Below are 21,037 nucleotides of genomic sequence, written 5' to 3'. Positions count from 1 at the left end.
CTTCCGGTGAGCCTTACAGGTAGCAGGTTGATGATTCAATTGCACTTTTGTACCAGATTGTGGATTGAGGATGACAGAGGGGGATCTCTTTCCTTCTTGAAGTAGAGGATGTTCCATGATTTTTCATTTTCTATCTAAGATGGAAGTTCCAGTTCCGGCTTTTGTTGACTCTTGTTCTTCCAATATGCAGTAGTTCAGGTGCATGCTCCAGTGCATGTGTTGGAGTTGGCTTTGACAGGCAGAGGGGGATACTTTTCTCTCCAGAACCACTTCTTGTGTGATCATCCGACTCTCTTGGATGAGGTTTAGAGGTGGAGCATGTTGTGCAGGACCCTTCAGCCAACAATGACAACAGTTCGAGGAGGTTTTATTGGAGTGTGGACCCTTCCTTTCTTCATGTTCTCTCCTTTCCCCGGTGGTAGTGTGGCCCTACAGATTTGGTCACTTCTTTGCCCTCTTCTGAGCTTGTCAGTACCAGTTGTGGGACAGCTTCCGATCTCTTGTGAGCTTGTTTAGGGACAGGTTTGCAACCTTCAGTGGGCGGTTCTTTTCTTGATGATCGACAACAGATTTGTCGAGATCCTTTCGATGATAGGTTTGCACGTAGTGTCGACAGTTGGTGGGGATATCTAGTTCCTACTCTTGCAGTCAGCAACATTTGGATGCTTCTTCCATACATCCTGTTGGAGAGCTCCAACCTTGGGGGCAACCCTTATTTAGGTGTGCAGATTTGGCCACATGTCACGGAACGAGCACCACGTGCCAACGGAAAAGAACAGATTGAACAACTTTAAGCACTTCAAATAACAACTGAATTGAAAGAGATGCATGACACGAGACGGGGAGTGGGGGAGTTCCACCCCGAGAGAGCGTTGGCCCCAAACATTGGCACCCCTCTCGGTATTTCTTTATGCTACTTGAACTCGGTACAATGCCAGTACTCATTTTACGCTTTGCACCTTCACAGAAGCTCTGAAATATACGGAAAAGCTTTTAAGAGACATTCAATACCAATAATTCAAAAACCGAATTTCTAGTTTTGCGTAGTGTTTTGCAAAAATTAACCACGACCCCAGTTTCGAAGATTGGCAAACGCAAAGAGGAAGTCAAGCCATCTTCCGAGGTCTCAAGGGCTTACCCCACGGCAAGGTAGGGGTCCTAATGGCTTGGCATGCACGACCATGCAAGGGCCTAGGCAACACAATGATTTCGAAAGCCATGAGTGCTTGAGCATATGCTAGGTGCACACAAAGGCTGCAAGGCCGAATCTACCCAAAGGTTTACAAGGCAGAGGGTATATACCGTTCTCACGCAAAGCCAAGGAGGAGAACTTGGGTCATTAGACTTTGTAGAAGTCAGGGCTTTGGGGGTTGCAAGTTTAATAGTTTTACAATATTTTTTATATTGTTTCTCAGTTTTTTCAGAAACACCACAAAGAGAGCAAGGCTGAGGTACTCAAATACTTTGTCGCAATGTTTTTGAGAATTGCAAGACACTATAAAGCAGTTTCCAAACCATTCATGATGAGATTTGCAACGGCAAGAGTCCGGGTGGAAGGCAAACTAACTTCAAGTATGTGCATGTAGATGCCATGTTAGTTGAGTTAGGATCTATGAAAAGGCACCAAGGGCCAAGGAGTTGGCATTATTTGATACAAGTTCACGTTTTACGTACGACAATATCAAATTGTACTTTAACGTATCAACACTAGTTATAGCTAGTGCAAGGCACTTAAGGGTATTGGATAAAATCATTAAGGCTGCCATTGTAGCCAAGGGATTTTTATGTTTTGTGAGTTGCATTGTCACGGGACACATCCAACCCTATGTGTCCGTGGACAAGCTACACCATAGCAGGGTTCCCGTCAGTTGAGTCAGTCTAGATTAGAAGTGATCTGGCACTTTTTGTGAGTCTATTTGTTGACCGTGCATGCCCAGTCACTTAGCATAGATGCATATCCTTTGGTTGCACACAACATGATCATCAGTATTCCCATCAGATTCCATCAGGGAAATTTTCCAGTGCATTTAGCCTATTTTCCCTATTTTTGACATTTTTCACTTATTATTTTTAAGTGACTTTCCAACAAAAGTAGGTAGGACATTTTTGCTAAGTTTGTATATAAGCAAACCCAAGTTAGCACTAAATGGCAGAAGAGGTAGCAGGAGCTCCCCGCTCAATAGGCATCTTCTTATCAAGAACCCCGCAGTACCCCTAGCCTTGGCGATTTCAGCCATAGCGTTTTTGGACATCTTCAATACCTCCCCTAACTTGGCATTTTCAGCATTGCTTGACCACCCCGATCACCTACAGCCTAGCGTTTCCAAAATCTCCCTCAAGCTGCAGTTCCTAGCGTTTTGGATCGCCATCAAAGGCTGCAGATTTCAGCGTTTTTGCTCAGCGTTTTCAGCTTAAAAAACGCAGCCATTCAGCGTTTTTACAGCAGGTACAACAGCGTTTGTTTTCAGCCCTAAAGCACTGCAGACGGCAGCGTTTTTGGTCAAGAAGTTTCAGCCCTAAAAACGCAGCCACACCTGCGTTTTCAGCCGCACAAAACAGCCCCCAAGTTCCCGCAGATTTCAGCCCTAGAGTTGTCGTCGTCATCCCCGTCGTCATCACCGACATAGTCCCAAGTTGCATCAATCCATTGCATCGTCATTGTACCACTTTGTGCAATCAATAGTAGACCACTCTCGCCGACGAGAGTGGGGCCTTCGGAGGAGGGTTTTACGTCTCTGGTCTCGTATCTCTCTTCTCTCTCTATCTCTCAGTCTCATACACTTGCACGCACAGTGTCCATTCACTTTGTTTGTGATCATAGCACTTTCCATTAAGAACGGAAGGCTCTTCCTTCCATAAGAACTAAAAGGAACCTTGAGCACAGTTCGGAGCACTCATTTTGAGCAAAGTGCAAACAATCATTCCGCTACACTTAACATTGGTATCAGAGCTTTGGTAGAGTTCTGTATCACTCAAGGAAAGAACCACAAGAACCACAATTTTTTTTTTGCTTGTTGAGGTCGCACGAACCCAAGTTCGCTTGGGCGTGTTGATTCCTAATCGTGTTGGTTGAAGAGTGACAGGAATCCCAGGAAAGAAGGGCTTGTCCAGCCTCCCCTTGTGTCTCTTTTCACTCATTGAGAGCGGACCATGCACTTAGCGGCCGGCCAATTGACGTGAGGTGGGAAAAAGCAACCTTGGTGTGAGCGCAAGGCCGCTAAGGGGTGCGCCCGCGGAAAAGAGTAGAACTCGGGTGCAGAGAAGATCCTTCTCAAACACGGTTTGCAAGCGAAAGAAAATCTCAAGAACCTCAAGAACCCAAGAACCTCAAGAACCTCAAGACCCTCAAGAACCCAAGTTCCTCGTGGACTTAAGGACCAAAGATCATAGTGCATGGTCGTCACCCGAAGCGGAATGGATACTTCGCATACAAGTGATGAGCATGAGAGAGGTGACAAAGAATTTTCCCCACCAGGAGACTTGTTCGACCCTCCCCCTTCGCCATCTACGCCACCAAGTGTACCAAACCCTATGGAGGCAATGGTTGAGCAGATGATGGCCATGATGGACAAACAAGAAGCAAACTGCCTTGCTAAGGACCGCGAGCAAGAAGCAAATCGCCTTGCTTTAGAACGTGAGCGCGACGCACGCAAAGAAAGAAAACAACAAAGAAAGGCGGAAGAGGCAGCGCGAAGCGCGGCCTTGGAGATCGAGCGAGAGGCTCAAAGAGAACTACGAACTCAAGAATTGGTTCAACAAGTACTTGCCTCGAAATCCGAACCACCCAAAGATCGTGGGAGTTCATCAAGTGGCGCAAGCCACGATGCAGATTCCAACCATCCAGTCACAGAGAAGTTGACCTTCAGTAAGTATGATGGTAAGATGGATGCTACGGTTATTCATTCTTGGTTGCATCAATTTAATGCTTATTTTGCGACAACTAAGTGAAGTGGTAGAGGGGCTAGCGATGGATGTAGCAGACCACACGAGCAGAGAGAGAGTGTGCGAGCGCTGTTGCAGAGAGAGGGAGAGAGAGCGTACGATTTCAATTGTGTTTCTTGGGCACACAACTAAAAGCCTTATGTTTTATTATTATGTAAGGGTACAAACTTATGACCATTTAAATGGCCTTTGGGTGTGAACACACCCAAGTATAAAAGAATGAATAAATGAGTAAGAGAGGCTATAAGAGGGCCTTTAGACCCAACAACCTCCCACTTAAAGGCCCGATGTGGTACCTTTAAGTAACTCCCACTAAGTGTAAGCAATGCCAATGTTGTGTCTTAGCAAGACACTTAGTGAGAACATCTGCAGGGTTATCCTGTGTCTTGACCTTTGTCAGTGTGACAAGGCCATCATCCAATACCTGTCGTATAAAATGGTACCGCACATCAATGTGTTTGGTACGAGCATGGAACATAGCATTCTTCGCCAGGCATACAGCACTCTGAATATCACAACCAAGCACTGGAGCATATGCAGGAAGACCAAAGTCTCTGACAAACCTGCCAAGCCAAATAGCTTCCTTAGAAGCCTCTGTGGCTGAAATATATTCAGCCTCTGTAGTGCTCAGTGCCACAATCTTCTGTAACCTTGAACACCATGAAATAGCACCTCCAGCAAGTGTGAATACATACCCACTGGTAGACTTTCTAGTGTCAAGATCACCTGCCATGTCCGCATCACAGAATCCCCGCAATGATAGTGTACCGTTGCCATAACATATACATGTGTCCAGTGTACCTTTTAAGTACCTGAATATGCTCTTCACTGCCTTCCAATGTGGTTTGCCAGGATTAGACATGAACCTGCTAACAACTCACTGCATAAGCAATGTCTGGTCATGTAGCAACCATGGCATACATCAATGAACCACAAGCTGAAGCATAAGGAATGCCTTTCATAGCATGAGCAACTATATCATCTTTTGGGCAATCAAGCTTGCTAAGCTTTGTGTGCGTAGGTAAGGGCACACCAAGAGGCTTAGCCTCAGCCATATTAAATCTCTCAAGTACTTTCTTGATGTACTCGTCTTGAGAGAGGAATAAAAGACGCTTCTTTCTATCCCTCCTAATACATACCCAAAATATGTTCAGCTGCACCCAAATCTTTCATCAAGGAAGCTGAATTCAGCTCCTTTTTCAAAGCATTCAAAGTCTCCTTATGCTTGCTAGCAATCAACATGTCATCCACATATAGGACTAGCACAATAAGACTACCATCAGGAGCCTTTTTAGTGTAAAGACAGTGATCTGCTTGACTGCGTTTGAAACCATGATTGAGCATAAAAGTATCAAACTTTTTGTACCACTGTCTAGGAGCTTGTTTCAGCCCATACAAGCTGCGTTTTAGTTTGCATACCAAATGCTCTTTCCCTGGAATGACAAAGCCCTCAGGGTGCAGCATATACAGCTCCTCATCCAAGTCACCATGTAAGAAAGCATTGATCACATCCATTTGACAACTCCAAATCCAAGATAGCACATAGAGCAAACAACACACGGAGAGTAGACATCTTCACTACAGGTGAGAAGATTTCCTGGAAGTCAATGCCTTCCTTCTATGCATAACCCTTGGCAACTAAACGCGCTTTGTATTTGGGTTTGTCATCAACACATTTGATCTTATAAACCCACTTGTTAGGAATAGCTTTCCTACCTTTGGGCAAATGCACAAGCTCCCATGTATTATTTGCATACAGTGATTGCATCTCAGATTTCATAGCAAGCTCCCACTTACTTTTGTCGTCACAAGACTGGGCCTCTTTGTATGTAAGAGGCTCTCCCTCATCAGTCAACAAAACACAATCCAAAGATGGCTGAAACCTCTCTGGTTGACGTCTCTGATGTGTAGATCTCCTCACCCAATGATCTACATTTGCCGGTAAAGGGTCTACATCCTCAGGAATGATTCTGTTATCATTTAGCGGCTGATTTTCAGCATTTATACCCTGCTGTAAATCATTTTCAGCCTGCTGGTCATTGTGTTCTACCCCATTTTGTGCATCTATTTGTTGTCCATTCTCTTCTGGCTGTTGCACAAATGGTTGCGGCTCATTTTCAGCATCAATAGGCACCATATTTTCAGCCAAGGAAGGCTTTACGGCTGGCTGGTCATTATAAAATTTGACCCTCTTTTTATCATGGTCTACATATGTAGCATTTTGGAGCAATTTAACCTCATTAAATACTACATTTCGGCTGCGTACAACCTTCTTGTAATCAGGTAGCCATACTGTGTAACCCATCTCATCCTCATCTCCATAACCCATGAAGATGCCTTTGATGGAGTTCATGTCTAGCTTAGTCCTCTGATCTACAGGCACATGTACAAATGCCTCGCAGCCAAAAACACGCAAATGGTCATATGAAGCAGGTTTGCCAAACCAAACCTCTTCGGGGATGCCATTGTCCAAAGCACGATTTGGAGAACGGTTGCATACATGAGCTGCAGTTTTCGAAGCCTCTCCCCAAAATTCTTGCGGAAGATTAGTTGTGGACAACATGCAACGTATCCTCTCACAAATTGTGCGGTTGTATCTCAGCCACGCCATTAGATGATGGATTATAAGGGGCTGTTAACTCCCTTTTAATACCATGCATTTCACAAAAATCATTAAATTCACGTGATACATACTCTCCCCCATTATCTATTCTTATGGCCTTTAACTTGAGACCCTTTTGTGTGGTCACAAAAGCATAAAATCTTTTAAAAGCGTCAAAAACATCACTCTTGTTTTTAAGTACATACACCCAAGTCTTTCTACTGAAATCATCAATGAAAGATACAAAATAACGTGCACCACCATATGAGCTTACAGGCATAGTGCAAACATCTGAATGTACTAAATCAAGAGCATGCAACTTTTTAGAGACACCATACGAATAAGAGAACTTTACTTGTTTACCATAGATACAATCTTTACAAAATTCAAGGCAAGGACCTTTTACATCAAATCTCCCAAGAAAGGAGAGAACCTGTAGTCCTTTCTCACTCATATGGCCAAGTCTCTTATGCCAAAGTTCCATTGGAGAATGAACTTCAGCCATAGCAACAAACTTGCCAGGTAAGGCCTTGCAATGCAAATAGTATAAAGTTCCCCTTTTGCTGCCCTTCACAATCAACATAGAACCCTTTTGTATTTTCCAAGAGCCACCACCAAAAGTAGTGAAGTAGCCCTTTACATCCAGCTGCCCAACTGATAGTAGACTCTTCTTAATGCCAGGCACATACCTAACATCATGTAAAACAAGTTCTTGGCCATTTTCCAAAGCCAAGTGAATGGTGCCAACACCCTCAATGTCACATGCATAGTTGTTACCCAAGTAAACTTTACCCAGGTTACCTGCAGTGTATGTGGCAAAAGACTCCAAAGAAGGAGTTACATGAAATGAGGCACCACTGTCTACTATCCAAGACTGGGACAGCCCATCATGTGTTGAAAGCAAAGCGTCAATAAGATCTGGCATCGTAATATACATATCACTTGCCATAGCTACAACATCATCAAAGACACTCGAAGCTACGACAAGTGCTTCGTCCACATCAACAATTTCCTCTATGACCACACTAGAGGCCACATTGGCCTTGCCAACATCCTTGGAAGAAGAGGAGGTGTCATCATCACCTTTAGCATCTTTTGCATCCTTCTTCTTACCCTGCTGCTGCTTCTTCCTCTCAAGCTCTTGCTTGTAAAATCTGCAATCAGGCTTTTTATGCCCTTTGCGACCACATTGATAGCAAGTTATATCTTGAGATTTTCCATTGCTCTTACTTCTACTCTTGCCCCCGTTAGCTACATTGTTCCTTTTCTCTGACCTGCCCCTTACATGATAAGTTGTGCCACTGCCTTCACCACTGGCTTTCCTCCTAATCTCCTCATTGAGAATGGAGCCTCTTACACCATCATAGGTTAAAGCAACATTGTTTGACAATGATACAACAAGCGCTTCCCAACTGTCAGGCAAAGTCATCAAAAGAAAGATAGCTTTCAACTTGTCATCAAATGGTTGCAGCCCTGAATCCTGAAGTTGACTCAAAACACGTGTAAATGCATTCAAATGCTCAGATGCAAGCTTTGCCTCATCCAATTCCAGGTTTACAAGTTTCCGCATGAGATGAACTTGATTCACAGGGGTTTTATTCTTATACGAACTAGTCAACTTCTGCCAAATAGCATGTGCAGTGTCAAAACGCTTAATATCAGTAAGCACATCATCTGACACAGCCATTTTGATATAAGCAATAGTCTTTTTGTTCAGCTTTGCCCAATCTGCATCTGACAAGTTTTTAGGTTTTGCTGCGAGGAATGCATCTTCACAATCTTTAAGGAATAGAATGCCTTGCATTCTTTCCTTCCACAAATCAAAGCGAGTGTCATCAAATCTTTTGATTTCCATCAAAGACTTTGACTCACTGCTACTTGTAGATGCATTGGAAGCCATTTCGATGCAAAATAGACCAAAAATTCACTGCTGTAATTTTATAACAGCAGGTTGTAAGTTGCAATTTTAGCCTCTTACAGGCTCAGAGAACACTATAGAAGTGCAAGGAAACGTAACACTAGGTTACAAACACTTTATCCAAAGTGTACAGCAGTAAAAGAGATAAATTTCAGTAGTAAATACTGAAATTTCAGCACACACATGAAGCATACATCCTGTGCATGAATGCTCCCACTTCAGCAGTAAAACCAAAGTGCATTTGCAACAACCTCAAACCTGCAACTGAGGTAAAAGCTGCTGCAAAATGTATTTTCAGCAATACATAGACTCAATGGGAAGCATCCACAAGTAAATACATGTGTTTATTGTCACATAAACCTCTTGTATATGTGAGAGAGGTCTCAAACTCTGCTCAATTGTACCACAAATTGCAATACATGACACAAAATGTCCAGAATTGCATCACATTTGCAAAAGCCCCAAAAGTTACTGCACAATTTGCTGAAATTTCTGAAAAATCAGCAAAAAGACCCTCAATTTCTCAACTCGAATCCCCGAGAATTTCTCCTGTAATTACAACTGTAGGCGTAGACTTGAATAATCTTGCACTAATGTGCAAAACCCCCAAGTTTAAAGTGACAATTTGCTGAAATTTACTGAAATTTCAGCAAATAGGGCAAAATCCCCAATTCTCCGGGTGGATTGGTGTTGCCCAAAGTGTCCCAAATGTACCTGTAACACTTGTGCTTGCTGTAATTAACAGAAAAAACCTGTTTTTGAAGAGAAACAGCCCGAAATGACCTGTTTTCAGTATATAAGCACTTGTGGGCTGAGGTATTGTCTTCCCTGAGTCCGGGGAGGAGAGAGAAAACACCTGCGCTTGTTGTTTTTAGAGAGAGAAAACTGTGCAGGAGAGAGAAAATGAAGATTTCTTGCGAGGGAATGCGTGCGGAAGTAGGGAACTTGGCTTTGATACCAATTTGAAGTGGTAGAGGGGCTAGCGATGGATGTAGCAGACCACACAAGCAGAGAGAGAGAGAGTGCGAGCGCTGTTGCAGAGAGAGGGAGAGAGAGCGTACGATTTCAATTGTGTTTCTTGGGCACACAACTAAAAGCCCTATGTTTTATTATTATGTAAGGGTACAAACTTATGACCATTTAAATGGCCTTTGGCTGTGAACACACACCTAAAAGAATGAATAAATGAGTAAGAGAGGCTATAAGAGGGCCTTTAGACCCAACACTAAGAAGACAAGAAATAGCAAGGTTTTGACGACAGCTATGCACCTTGCCGGTGATGCCATCAATTGGTACCACGCATTGCAAGAGGCACAGCTAGCCGCGCACCTAGAGGAAGCCGACGAATTCACGCCCCTTTCCTTCAATTGGGCTGATTTCCAAGACAAGCTCAAGGCGCGGTTTATGCCACCTCAGTACCTTGCATGATTGAAGGACGATTGACGCGCTCTCAAGCAAAATGGTATGCCGGTTATGTCTTTTTCTAATCGTGTTTTGCAGCTAGGCACTCAATTACGCAAGTCGGATGATGAACGCAAAAAGGCTTTCTTTTTTGGATTGGGCGAGTTTATCAAGTACGATGTCGAGGTGCTCGATCCAATCGATCTCAACAAGGCGGTAGCGATTGCTCTCGCATAGGAGATGAAGCACAACAAGGGAAAGCCTAAGGAGAACAAGACTTCCACAAGTACCTCGCAGACTTCTCAGAACCCTCAGAACGGTAAGAATGGTAACTCTTCTAACCAGTCTTCCAACAGTCTCTCAGAAAAGAATTCTTCCAATGAATCTAAGGGTAAGGCTAACACAATTGCTAAACCTAAGCCTACTCTAGATGAAAAGTTAGCACAAGGAATTGTAGGAGGATACATCACGTCGGAAGAGCAAAGTACTTATTCTAAGGAAGGTCGTTGTTTTCCTTGTCACATTAAGGGTCACATAAAAAGAACATGTCCTAAGCTTGAATCGAATGAATCTAAAGACTCCACAGAACCCACTTCCTCTGTCAATGCAATTAATGATAACACGAGTGTGTCCCAAGTTTCTCACGACCCTCCCATTGATGATTCTCTCATTAAATGTTATGGTCGTACGTCGGGACAGCGTTTTGTCATATTGTTTGACCCAGGTAGTATGCATGATGTGATCAGTCCCTCTCTTGTTGAGAGAGCCCGCCTCGAAGTTAGTCCGAGATCTCCTTTCGAGGTCTCTGGCTTTGTTCCCGGTATGGACGTTCTCATCACGGAGGAGTGCCTTGATGTGTTGTTTGCAATCCAACAAGCTGCCGTCACTAGAAGATTTGTTGTTTCTCCTCTCTCAGGATGTGATGATTTTGGGTATTCGATGGTTTCGTGATAATAACGCTCTCATTGATTTTGCGGCTAACGCTCTCACTCTCAATGCCAAAAGTGTTTCTCCCATTGTCATTCATGGAGAGGACATTGTTCATTCTCCATCTCTCATTGCTAATATGCAGGACAAGATTGAAAGGATTCATGAGAAGGAGACTCTCTCAGTCTCTTCTTCTCCAAAGCATGACACAGGATTTGCATGATTGTGAAAAGCATGATGATTTGATTGATAAAGACAAGCATGATGATTTGCATGATCAAGATGTGCTGGTGTGATTGTTCAAACTTCACAAGGATGATGTGTTAGTTGATTCTTTTTCTAGCGAAGCTAACCTCGTTGTAGATTCGATCAATCACGAAGAACCGATCTTGGTCTTTCGAGTCGAGGTCCAAAGAACCCCCACAGGACGATTCGATCATTCAGGAAGAACCGATCTTGGCTCTCGAGCCTAGGTCCAAAGAACCCTCACAGGAAGTATCATGTGTTCGCATGATTGATTCGCACGCATTGTTCGAATGTTTCATTCGTGATCGTTTCCTGTATTTTAGTCAGCGTCGTTATGTGATCCCTTTTCCTAGGCATGACATATTGTATGTTGAGCACGTTTCTCTCATGAATGAGCACGAATGTATGCGGATTTTTCATGAAAAGTATGCATTCAAGGAAGTCACATTCCATGTCTCTTCCTTGGCACGACACATTCGTAGAAAGAGCATATGAAAGTGTGAGCACCAAGCATGGGCATTTCCGTTGTGAATTGCCACAGTTGATTGCTCTAGATCAGAAGAGAAAGATTCAATCTCATTGTTTGCATGTGTTGGATGAACGGTTTGACACTCCGCCTCTTTGTTCATCTACATTGCATGCACAGCCTTTGAGGAAGACGAGATTTTTTTCACTCACTTTACATGGAATAGGGTATGTTCATGGTTTTGTGTTGGAAATGGTTTCAGGAATTTTCAACCATGGAGATTCTTGAAGAAGAAAGAAGCATGACTCTCGACAAAGTTGAAGCATTGAAGGAGCCACAGAAGACTTTGTGTCGCTTTCGGCGCGGCCCAAAGAAGCCAACATTGCAGACCTTTATGAAGTTCAAGTACCGCACAACCCACACATCAAAGTGGGCCGGCGAAGAGTCCCTTCTAGGATTCCGGATGCTGTTGGCGATCTCCCTCGACGCCATACAGTTCGGTACTAGTACCTCGCTTTGAAAAGGAGGGGATGTCACATGACACATCCAACCCTATGTGTCCGTGGACAAGCTACACCATAGCAGGGTTCCCGTCCGTTGAGTCAATTTAGATTAGAAGTGATTTGGCACTTTTTGTGAGTCTATTCGTAGACCGTGCATGCCCAGTCACTTAGCATAGATGCACATCCTCTGGTTGCACACAACATGATCATCGGTATTCCCATCAGATTCCATCAGGGGAATTTTCCAGTGCATTTACCCTATTTTCCCTATTTTTGACATTTTTCACTTATTATTTTCAAGTGACTTTCCAACAAAAGTAGGTAGGGCAATTTTGCTAAGTTTGTATATAAGCAAACCCAAGTTAGCACTAAATGGCAGAAGAGGCAGCAGGAGCTCCCTGCTCAACAGGCATCTTCTCAGCAAGAACCCCGCAGTACCCCTAGCCTTGGCGATTTCAGCCATAGCGTTTTTGGACATCTTCAGCACCTCCCCTCACTTGGCATTTTCAGCATTGCTTGATCGCCCTGATCACCTACAGCCTAGTGTTTCCAAGATCTCCCTCAAGCTGCAGTTCCTAGCGTTTTGGATCACCATCAAAGGCTGCAGATTTCAGCGTTTTTGCTCAGTGTTTTCAGCATTAAAAACGCAGCCATTCAGCGTTTTTACAGCAGGTACAACAGCGTTTGTTTTCAGCCCTACAGCACTGCGTTTTCAGCCGCACAAAACAGCCCCTAAGTTCCTGCAGATTTCAGCCCTAGAGTTGTCGTCGTCATCCCCGTCGTCGTCACCGACATAGTCCCAAGTTCCATCAGTCCATTGCATCGTCATTGTACCACTTTGTGCAATCAATAGTAGACCATTTTTGCCGACGAGAATGGGGCCTTCAGAGGAGGGTTTTACAACATCTTTGGTGTCGTATCTCTCTTCTCTCTCTATCTCTCAGTCTCATACACTTGCACGCACAGTGTCCATTCATTTTGTTTGTGATCATAGCACTTTCCATTAAGAATGGAAGGCTCTCCCTTCCATAAGAACTAAAAGGAACCTTGAGCACAGTTCGGAGCACTCATCTTGAGCAAAGCGCAAACAATCATTCCGCTGCACCTAACATGCATACAAGATGTGCCGGTTGGTGGACTTAACTCCACTCAAGAAATTTTTTTACGCTTCCTCTATGACGCAGGACACTCTGTCAAGCACATCATTGACCAGTTAGCGGTTGATTATTTGTTTGGTAATCGACATTGTCGATTCTAATTCAAATATGCCAAGGTATGCGGGTTATTAAAAGTTTACGGCTAAAGTAGGCTAAGTAGGTCAAAAGACTGAGAGTGGAGCTCAACTTTTCTAGTTCTTCTTCAATGTTCTATGACATCTACGGGATGTGTTTGTATGATACAAACTACTAGTTTATGTTTACTCAGTCAACCATTCTAGTGCAACTTTTATCGTTACCTCTAAGAGGTGGTATGGTATGATTTATGAGCATAATCTTTTGGTAAACATTCAAACCCAGATTCGTTTTTACTCCATACCGACCCTATTAGTGTGAAGTTTTACTTATATAGACTATGGCAATCTTAGTATGTCCATCGGCTAAGAGCAAATACTATGTGTGCTTCTAGGTTTGATTATTTAGCAATTTTGTTGCAAAATTTTGCAAGTATGTCGAGATTGTATATCTACAAGAAGGTATGCTATGTCATGAGTGTAACGCTTTGGTCAACATACACACCAAGCTTCATGTTCACTACAGCAAGACACTATGTGTGTGCTACAGATGTGTTTCCAGTTCATTTTTTAGTATGAATGGTCACCTTCTGCTATTCAAACTAGAGGCAATGTGCAAGAGTATGAGTGTAATGCCTTGGGAGATGTGAAAACCTAGATCCATCTTCACTCTATCAACACACTATGCTTGTGAAGGTTGAAGGTAGCCATGATCAATCTAGGATCATGTTTGGATACTCAAGCTAGAAGTAATACACAGGGCGTCAATCATTTGTTGCATGCCACAGGCAAGTTCAAATGCGAATCAATTGCTTGACTGATTTGCATTAGTAAGAAACATTCTAGTTTTTGGAAGGAATTTGAGATGAGCGAGCAGTAAGTTTTGCATAATTATAGTCTCTCTTTGATAAGGCCTATTATTAGTTGAGAAGAGAGAGCAATAAACTTTACTTAGTCAGAGCATCTCACTTGAAATAGGCTCTACTATTAGTTGAGAAAGAGCAATAAGTTTTTCTTAGTTGAGCATCTCGCTTGAGATAGGCTTTGCTATTAGTTAACCAGTGATAGCAATAGGTTTTGCTTAGTTCGAGCGTTTTGTTTGAGGTAGGCTCTACTAATAGCATGTGATCGAAGTAGAGAGATCTAGATAGAGGCTCCTTTTGGCCAGAGGAATAGTCTCCTTAGAATATATTTGATAACAATCAATCAGTTCAGTTTTTGCTACAAACAGATAGTTCCACCTATTAATACGAGATTTGGTAATTATCAAGTGCAACAGTTGACCTGATGCAGGTTTAGATTAGGAAAACATTGTTGTTCTTAAGGAGAGTTGTTTTCGAGGACGAAAACTCTCCTTCAAGGGGAGAGTAATGTCAGGATAACAGTAGGACCAAGGGGGCGCATGGGCCTGGCACCGCCAGCTAGGCATGCAAGTTTGGGCTAAGGGCCTATAAGAGGAGTATGGTTGGGTGGAGAGAGGCCTGCATTAGTTCCCTGTTTTGTCATTCATTTGAGGTAGGCTCTACTAATAGTATGTGATCGAAGAAGAGAGATCTAGATAGAGGCTCCTTATCATTCAGTTCAGTTTTTACTGCAAACAGATAGTTCCACCTATCAATACGAGATTTGGTAATTATCGAGTGGATCAATTGACCTGATTTAGGTTTAGATTAGGAAAACATTGTTCTCAAGGAGAGTTGTTTCATTGATGTTTTTGAGGGCAAACTCTCCTTCAAGGGGAGAGTAATGTCAGGACAACAGTAGGACCAAGGGGGCCCAGGGGCATGGCACCCCTGGCTAGGCATGCAAGGCAAGGGGTCTCCTAAAGATGGACTAAGGGCCTATAAGAGGAGTATGGTTGGGTGGAGAGAGGCCTGCATTAGTTCCCTGTTTTGTCATTCATTTGAGGTAGGCTCTACTAATAGTATGTGATCGAAGTAGAGAGATCTAGATAGAGGCTCCTTATCATTCAGTTCAGTTTTTACTGCGAACAAATAGTTCTACCTATCAATACGAGATTTGGTAATTATCGAGTGGATCAATTGACCTGATTCAGGTTTAGATTAGGAAAACATTGTTCTCAAGGAGAGTTGTTTCATTGATGTTTTTGAGGACAAACTCTCCTTCAAGGGGAGAGTAATGTCAAGACAAAAGTAGGACCAAGGGGGCCCAGGGGCATGGCACCGCTGGCTAGGCATGCAAGTCAAGGGGTCTCCTAAAGATGGACTAAGGACCTATAAGAGGAGTATGGTTGGGTGGAGAGAGGCCTGCATTAGTTCCCTGTTTGTTTTGTCATTCGTTATCTTATCTTTTGTGTTGGGGTATAGTGTGCTTGAGTTGGTGCTCTCGTCCCTCTACTGGGTTTTCTATTGACGGATTTCTTCTGGTGCATGGAGCTTCCTTTACAATCTTCCTTGAATTTCCCTCCCCAGCTTTGGATTGTAGGAGCCACGTTTAGCAAGGTGACTATCCTCCACATGGTCGAGACCTCCCTAGCAGCTCTAGTTTAGCGCTCTTGATGGCTCTCCCTTATGGTTTCCTTCAATAGAACTCTTTGTGATGCCAATTTCTTCTTATCTATCATCTTTGTCATCAAGTGCTCCCTCTATTCTATCATTCCTAAGCTGTATGGTTTCAGATTGTACCAGCTGGCAACCTTGGCCAGCTACTAGTGGCGGTCTTGGTCTTTGGTGTGCAGCTGTAGAGAGTGCTTTTGGTGGGGAGTGCCTATCTTGCAAAGGCACTCCCTTTAACTAACTGGGACAATTTTTACTCTTTAGGAGAGTTTTTTTTCCTCTGGCCTTCCAATTTTCATTTTTGCCCATGTGGCTAGTTTTATATGGTTTTGTTAGATGTTGCCTTTAGGCATGCTTTGTACTCAGTTGTACTTGCCCTCAGAATTGGCACCATTTAGCTGTTCTGAGTGGTTTCTCAAGTAATAGAGCTCAACCACTCTTTCTTGCAAAGAGAGAGAGAGAGATAAAGAGAGAGAGAGAGAGAGGCTGTTCACTAGGGTTTTGGCCTTGCTACTCTCTTGGAGGCTCCCTCGTTTAATTTACACGGATGCAAGTATGCATAGATGTGAGCACATGGTATACAAGGTGCTTGTTTGTGCATGCCATTGCATACTTGTAACCTGGATTTAAAAAATGGAGTCTCCACGAGAGTAGCAAGCAGTGCCCCCCCCCCAACCCCCCTCAAACACCACAAGACACATGTGCGTACTTGTGGCCCCACATACATCGTACACATGCGTGCACAAAAACAAATTATGTTTTTCATTTGTTTACTTTCTTGAATGAAATAGGGATGCAATTTGTTGGCACATCAAGATGGTGGCTCTTTTGTGTACATAGACTTGTTGTCAAAAACAATCCTTCAGCTTTCAGATTGGACAACAAATGACACAGCTACAAGTGTGGAAAACAAACTTTTCCTACTTTTTCAATGTTTCGTTAGACTATTGAAGCAAGCTTCAGGGAGGAAGGTCTGGATAGTAATTGATGATGTGTCACTGCTTGAAGTGGTGACACAAGGCAATAGCGCTCATGTGCGAGATTTCCTCCATTATTGCCAGACGCTCGCGTCCAGGCAGCAGGTATGCCTTCCTTTCTTTGTTGCTTTTGGTTGCTTCCTTCCTGTCAAGCCATGTCTGTGCCAACTTTTCCTTGTTTGTAGGTATGTTCATTGCTGCTCCTTACCCATCGGGATGTTTATGAAGATATAAATGAGACTTCGATGGCTTACCAGCTTGAGTACATGTCGGACACAGTTATCAACGTGGAACCACTTGCAACGGGACAAGCTACAGATGTCCATGGGCAGGTACAATAAAGGGATGCTCATGGTTATGGTTATGGTCAGTTATGATGTATGTTGATGTTTTTTTGGCATGTGATAGGTGATTGTAGAGCATAAGGTTCCATGCAACTTGGATGCTAGTGCTCACATAAACATTCGCCAAGACTCAAGAGGCTGCGGTCTTCACTATAAGCTTTCAGAAAACGCTGTACAGTTCTTTGTGCCTGGAAAGCACTGACAAAGGAAATAGTCTTTTTTGTTTCTCTCTCATGTCCCTTTTGCAATGGAGAGTGGGATCAGTTTTTGGTTGATGATAGATTGGATGAAGTCAGCATGAGCTGGAGGGCAAAGGATGGTTACTTCTGCCTTAATATGATTTTGGGGATAGTGGTTGCTTGGATGCTAGCTGATTTTAACAATTGTTAGTGCAAAGTTGAAGGTGGAGGATATGAAAACATCATGTGGGAAGGCATAAACGCTTTAATGTGGTGTCACGACTTGTTAATTTAGTATGAACACCAACAGACAAGCGGGGGCATGCTATCCCTTTCTTATGTATAGACGGAGTACCCATTTAGTTAAGAGTAGATTTGGAGTCTTCTTTACCCATGAGCTGTTTGAGAGAGGAGTGGTTTGTGGTTCATTTTCTTTTGAGTACCATGGAAAACACTACTGAAGAGCTTAATATAGCGAAACGCATTTAGTGTTTATCCTAGTCTCTCTTCCCTTCCCCAATCTCTCTTGTTTTCCTCTTGTAAGATTAGCTCGCTTTGATGATTTATTTTCTCATACACTAGCTTTATGCGAGCATAAATGGGGACACGGCTAATCTTCACAAGAAACTAATATCACGCTTCAAATATGTGTGTGAGAGTTTTGAGTTTTGAGTTTTGTAGGCACATATGTATGATTCGGTTGCAAACATTGTGTGCTTACCAGGTGGTTGCCAAAAACTTTGGATCATAATAATTTGGGATTACTAGTAGATATTGTCATGTTTGCAATGTCTAGTCCACATGAATCTTCTGAAGACTTGAAGGGCTTCATTGCCTTTTTGTTTCTAATTTTTGTGCTAAGTCCAAGGGTTTAGTCACGATTGACAACTCACACATCAGCAAGAGGCATTTCAAAAGAAGCTTAGGTTCTTAGTTCTTTCTTATTTGTTAAAATAACCATTCCCCCTATGCAATTTGTATTTCTTGTAGAACTTTGCCAAACTTCTCTTTCTATATAGATGAACTATGCGCTTCTTGGTTTGTTTTTCGACTCCGCTCTTGGCCCATGCATTGGCCAACTTGAAGCATCCATGTAAACTTCCATTGTTCCTCTTTAAATGGAAACCTATCTCTTCCTTTCCTCCTCTTTTGTCTCTTAGATTTGATCGTGTTGCTCTTGTTTGTTCGCTTTGCTTTGAACATATTTATTTTGTGTGGTAGATTTACCCTCAACATTAGATTCTATGTTTTGCAATGCACCCCATTGCGAAATCAAGGAGTCTCACAACCCATTACCTCTCTCTCTCTCTCTCTCTCTCTCTCTCTCTCTCTCTCTCTCGTTGCTTGTATGTTGCCTTCCCATACCCCCAAAAATTCTCAAACCGTAATTCTTATTACTTTAGACATTGGCATATTTTGTGTGCTACCCTCTAAACATAGGTCACTTATGATGGTAGCTTAACACTAGTTTGGTAACTTAACATGACATAAAAATGTCCTTTTAAGGTTTTGGAAAAAAATTAAGTACTCCTATTTTATGTATGTGTTTGTAGAAGTCCGAAGTTCAGCTCAAAGCTAACACCACACTTTACGTAGGAAAAATTAGAAACACTCGCAACTCTTAATTGTATGGTCGTGAGGAGCTAGTGCTCAATCTGACCAAAAACTATATAATTGTTAGGTGAGCTCCATTTTACATGAGGTACAAAAATCTCTAAAGAGTAACCCAAATTTTTTTGTAAACATCAATGTGTTCTTGACCAAAATCTATTGTTATTGTAAGCCCAAATTTTTTCTTTTGAACATAGAATTAAGTATAAAAAAGACAATTTTTTGCATTTTGCTAACCTATCATCAATGCATAGCCTATCATTATCTTTACAAATGCTTCCAATTTACACTCTTTAGTTTTTTACTTTTATATTTTTTAGGAAATAAGACATAACTAAGTAGATATTAGATTAGTTTAATTAATGGAGAGAGATAATTTTCACACATGAGAGATTAGAGAGAGAGAGAGAGAGAGAGAGAGAGAGCAAACGATATACACGCCACTCAATGGCTTTAGTACTTCAAACTAAAAGTAGGTTACAAAAGGATTATGCCCTTAATGGAGCTCTCGTCTTGCTTCACTTTCACTACCTCACACACACCTTGTTGCATCAACTTCACAATGCACCACAATGCATTTTGTGTGTAGAAGAGACCTCCTTTTATAAGCCAAAAGGCTACCCTCTCTCATAAGAGGCAGTCGTATGTAGCCGCATGTAGCCGCCCTTGTGTAGACAAGTTCGCCCAGAAATCGATCACTGGCCATTGAATTCGGCCTCCGGCCACCGGCCACCTGCCATTGACTATCGGCCGTCGGCCAACCGGCCAACCAACTGATCGTTTTTTTTATCACTTTTCGACCGGCGTCCAACCATAATATTCTGAAAAAGGAATATTTCAAGGGTATGTATTTTTGGATTTTTGGCGAGTGATTTGTCTTATGAACAATGGCTTCTCCTCATAATGGAGGCCTTACAAATGTGCGTTTTTTGGACTAAAAGTTACAAAATTAAATCAGGCTCCATGCTTAACAATCTCCCACTTGAAGATTGATCTCCATACCAAACCTGTGACTACTTTCCATCCTGGCTTTTTATCCTTGAATGCTGATTGAAGATGAACAAAAGCTCAACTTCTCCTTGTTGACCATCTTTCTAAACCAATCTGCAAGATTCTCACTGGTGTGCACCTTTTCTAGATTTAGTTGTCCCTCTTCCAAAAGAGTACATAATAAATGATATCTCACATCGATGTACTTTGTCCTTGAGTAAAAGGCTGAATTCTTCGCAAGATGAATGACGCTTTGACTATCACTGTATAAAACACAATTGTCTTGCTTGTATCCAAGCTCCTCCAAGAATCTGTGAAGCCACATAATTTCTTTGCTTGTCTCCGTCATTGCTACATACTAAGCTTCCATGGTAGAAAGTAAAACCAATTTCTACAGCTTTGAAGCCCAACTTACTGTTGTGCCTCCCACTGTGAAGACATAGCCAGTGGTGCTCCTTCGAGTATCTTTGTCACCTGCCATATCTGCATCAACATACCCTTGCAAGAAAATATTAGTGCCTCCAAAATACAAAGCATTTGTTGTTGTTCCCTTTAGATACCTAAGTATTCACTTCACAGCTTGCCAATGCTCTTTACCTAGATTATCTATGAATCTACTCACAACTCCCACTGTATGTGAAATATCTGGCCTTGTCCAAACCATAGCATACATTAAAGAACCTACCGCTGCAACATATGGAACTTTAGACATATAGGCTATCTCCTTTTGTGTCTTTGGACATACATATCCTTTGTTAGTTTAAAGTGACTAGCAAAAGGTGTAGAAACCAATTTTGCATCTTGCATTGCAAACCTTTCTAGTACCTTTTTGATGTAATCGTCTTGAGATAGCTTTATTGTCTTCTTTGTCTTGTCCCTCTATATATTCATCCCAAGTATCCGCTTTGCAGCACCTAAATCTTTCATTGAAAAAGATTTAGATAGCTCTTGTTTTAGGTCTTTGATATCCTGTATGTTAGCACTTTCAATTATCATGTCATCAACATATAACATTAGGATGATGAATTTCCCATTTCTCAAATTCTTCGTTTAGACTTAATGATCTAAGTTGCATCTTCTAAATCCGTGATCCAGTATCCATCGATCAAACTTCAAGTACCACTATCTTGATGCTTGCTTTAGACCATACAAGCTCTTCTTTAATCTACAAACCATTTTCGCAT

At 42.4% G+C, this 21,037-nt stretch overlaps 1 protein-coding gene across 3 annotated transcripts in view; it reads left to right on the top strand.

Annotated features, from left to right (window-relative positions):
* ELP6 (elongator protein 6) overlaps positions 1-17,745 on the top strand; it is a 32,179-nt gene extending 14,434 nt beyond the window's left edge. For 2 of the 3 annotated variants that reach the window (XM_086501011.1, XM_086501013.1), the window contains exons 2-4: positions 16,544-16,834; positions 16,915-17,061; positions 17,138-17,745. In XM_086501011.1, coding sequence (XP_086357137.1) covers positions 16,544-16,834; positions 16,915-17,061; positions 17,138-17,275 — 576 coding nt within the window. In that variant the 3' untranslated portion in view covers positions 17,276-17,745. The remainder of the gene's footprint in view (positions 1-16,543; positions 16,835-16,914; positions 17,062-17,137) is intronic. The other variant, XM_086501012.1, reaches the window with a different exon arrangement.
* The last annotated feature ends 3,292 nt before the right edge of the window (positions 17,746-21,037 follow it).

This window comes from Adiantum capillus-veneris, chromosome 26, assembly GCF_014529385.1.
Source record: "Adiantum capillus-veneris isolate H3 chromosome 26, ASM1452938v2, whole genome shotgun sequence".
Lineage (NCBI taxonomy): Eukaryota > Viridiplantae > Streptophyta > Polypodiopsida > Polypodiales > Pteridaceae > Adiantum > Adiantum capillus-veneris.
Note: the sequence above shows the minus strand (reverse complement) of the source record. Positions and strands in the feature narration are given on the sequence as shown.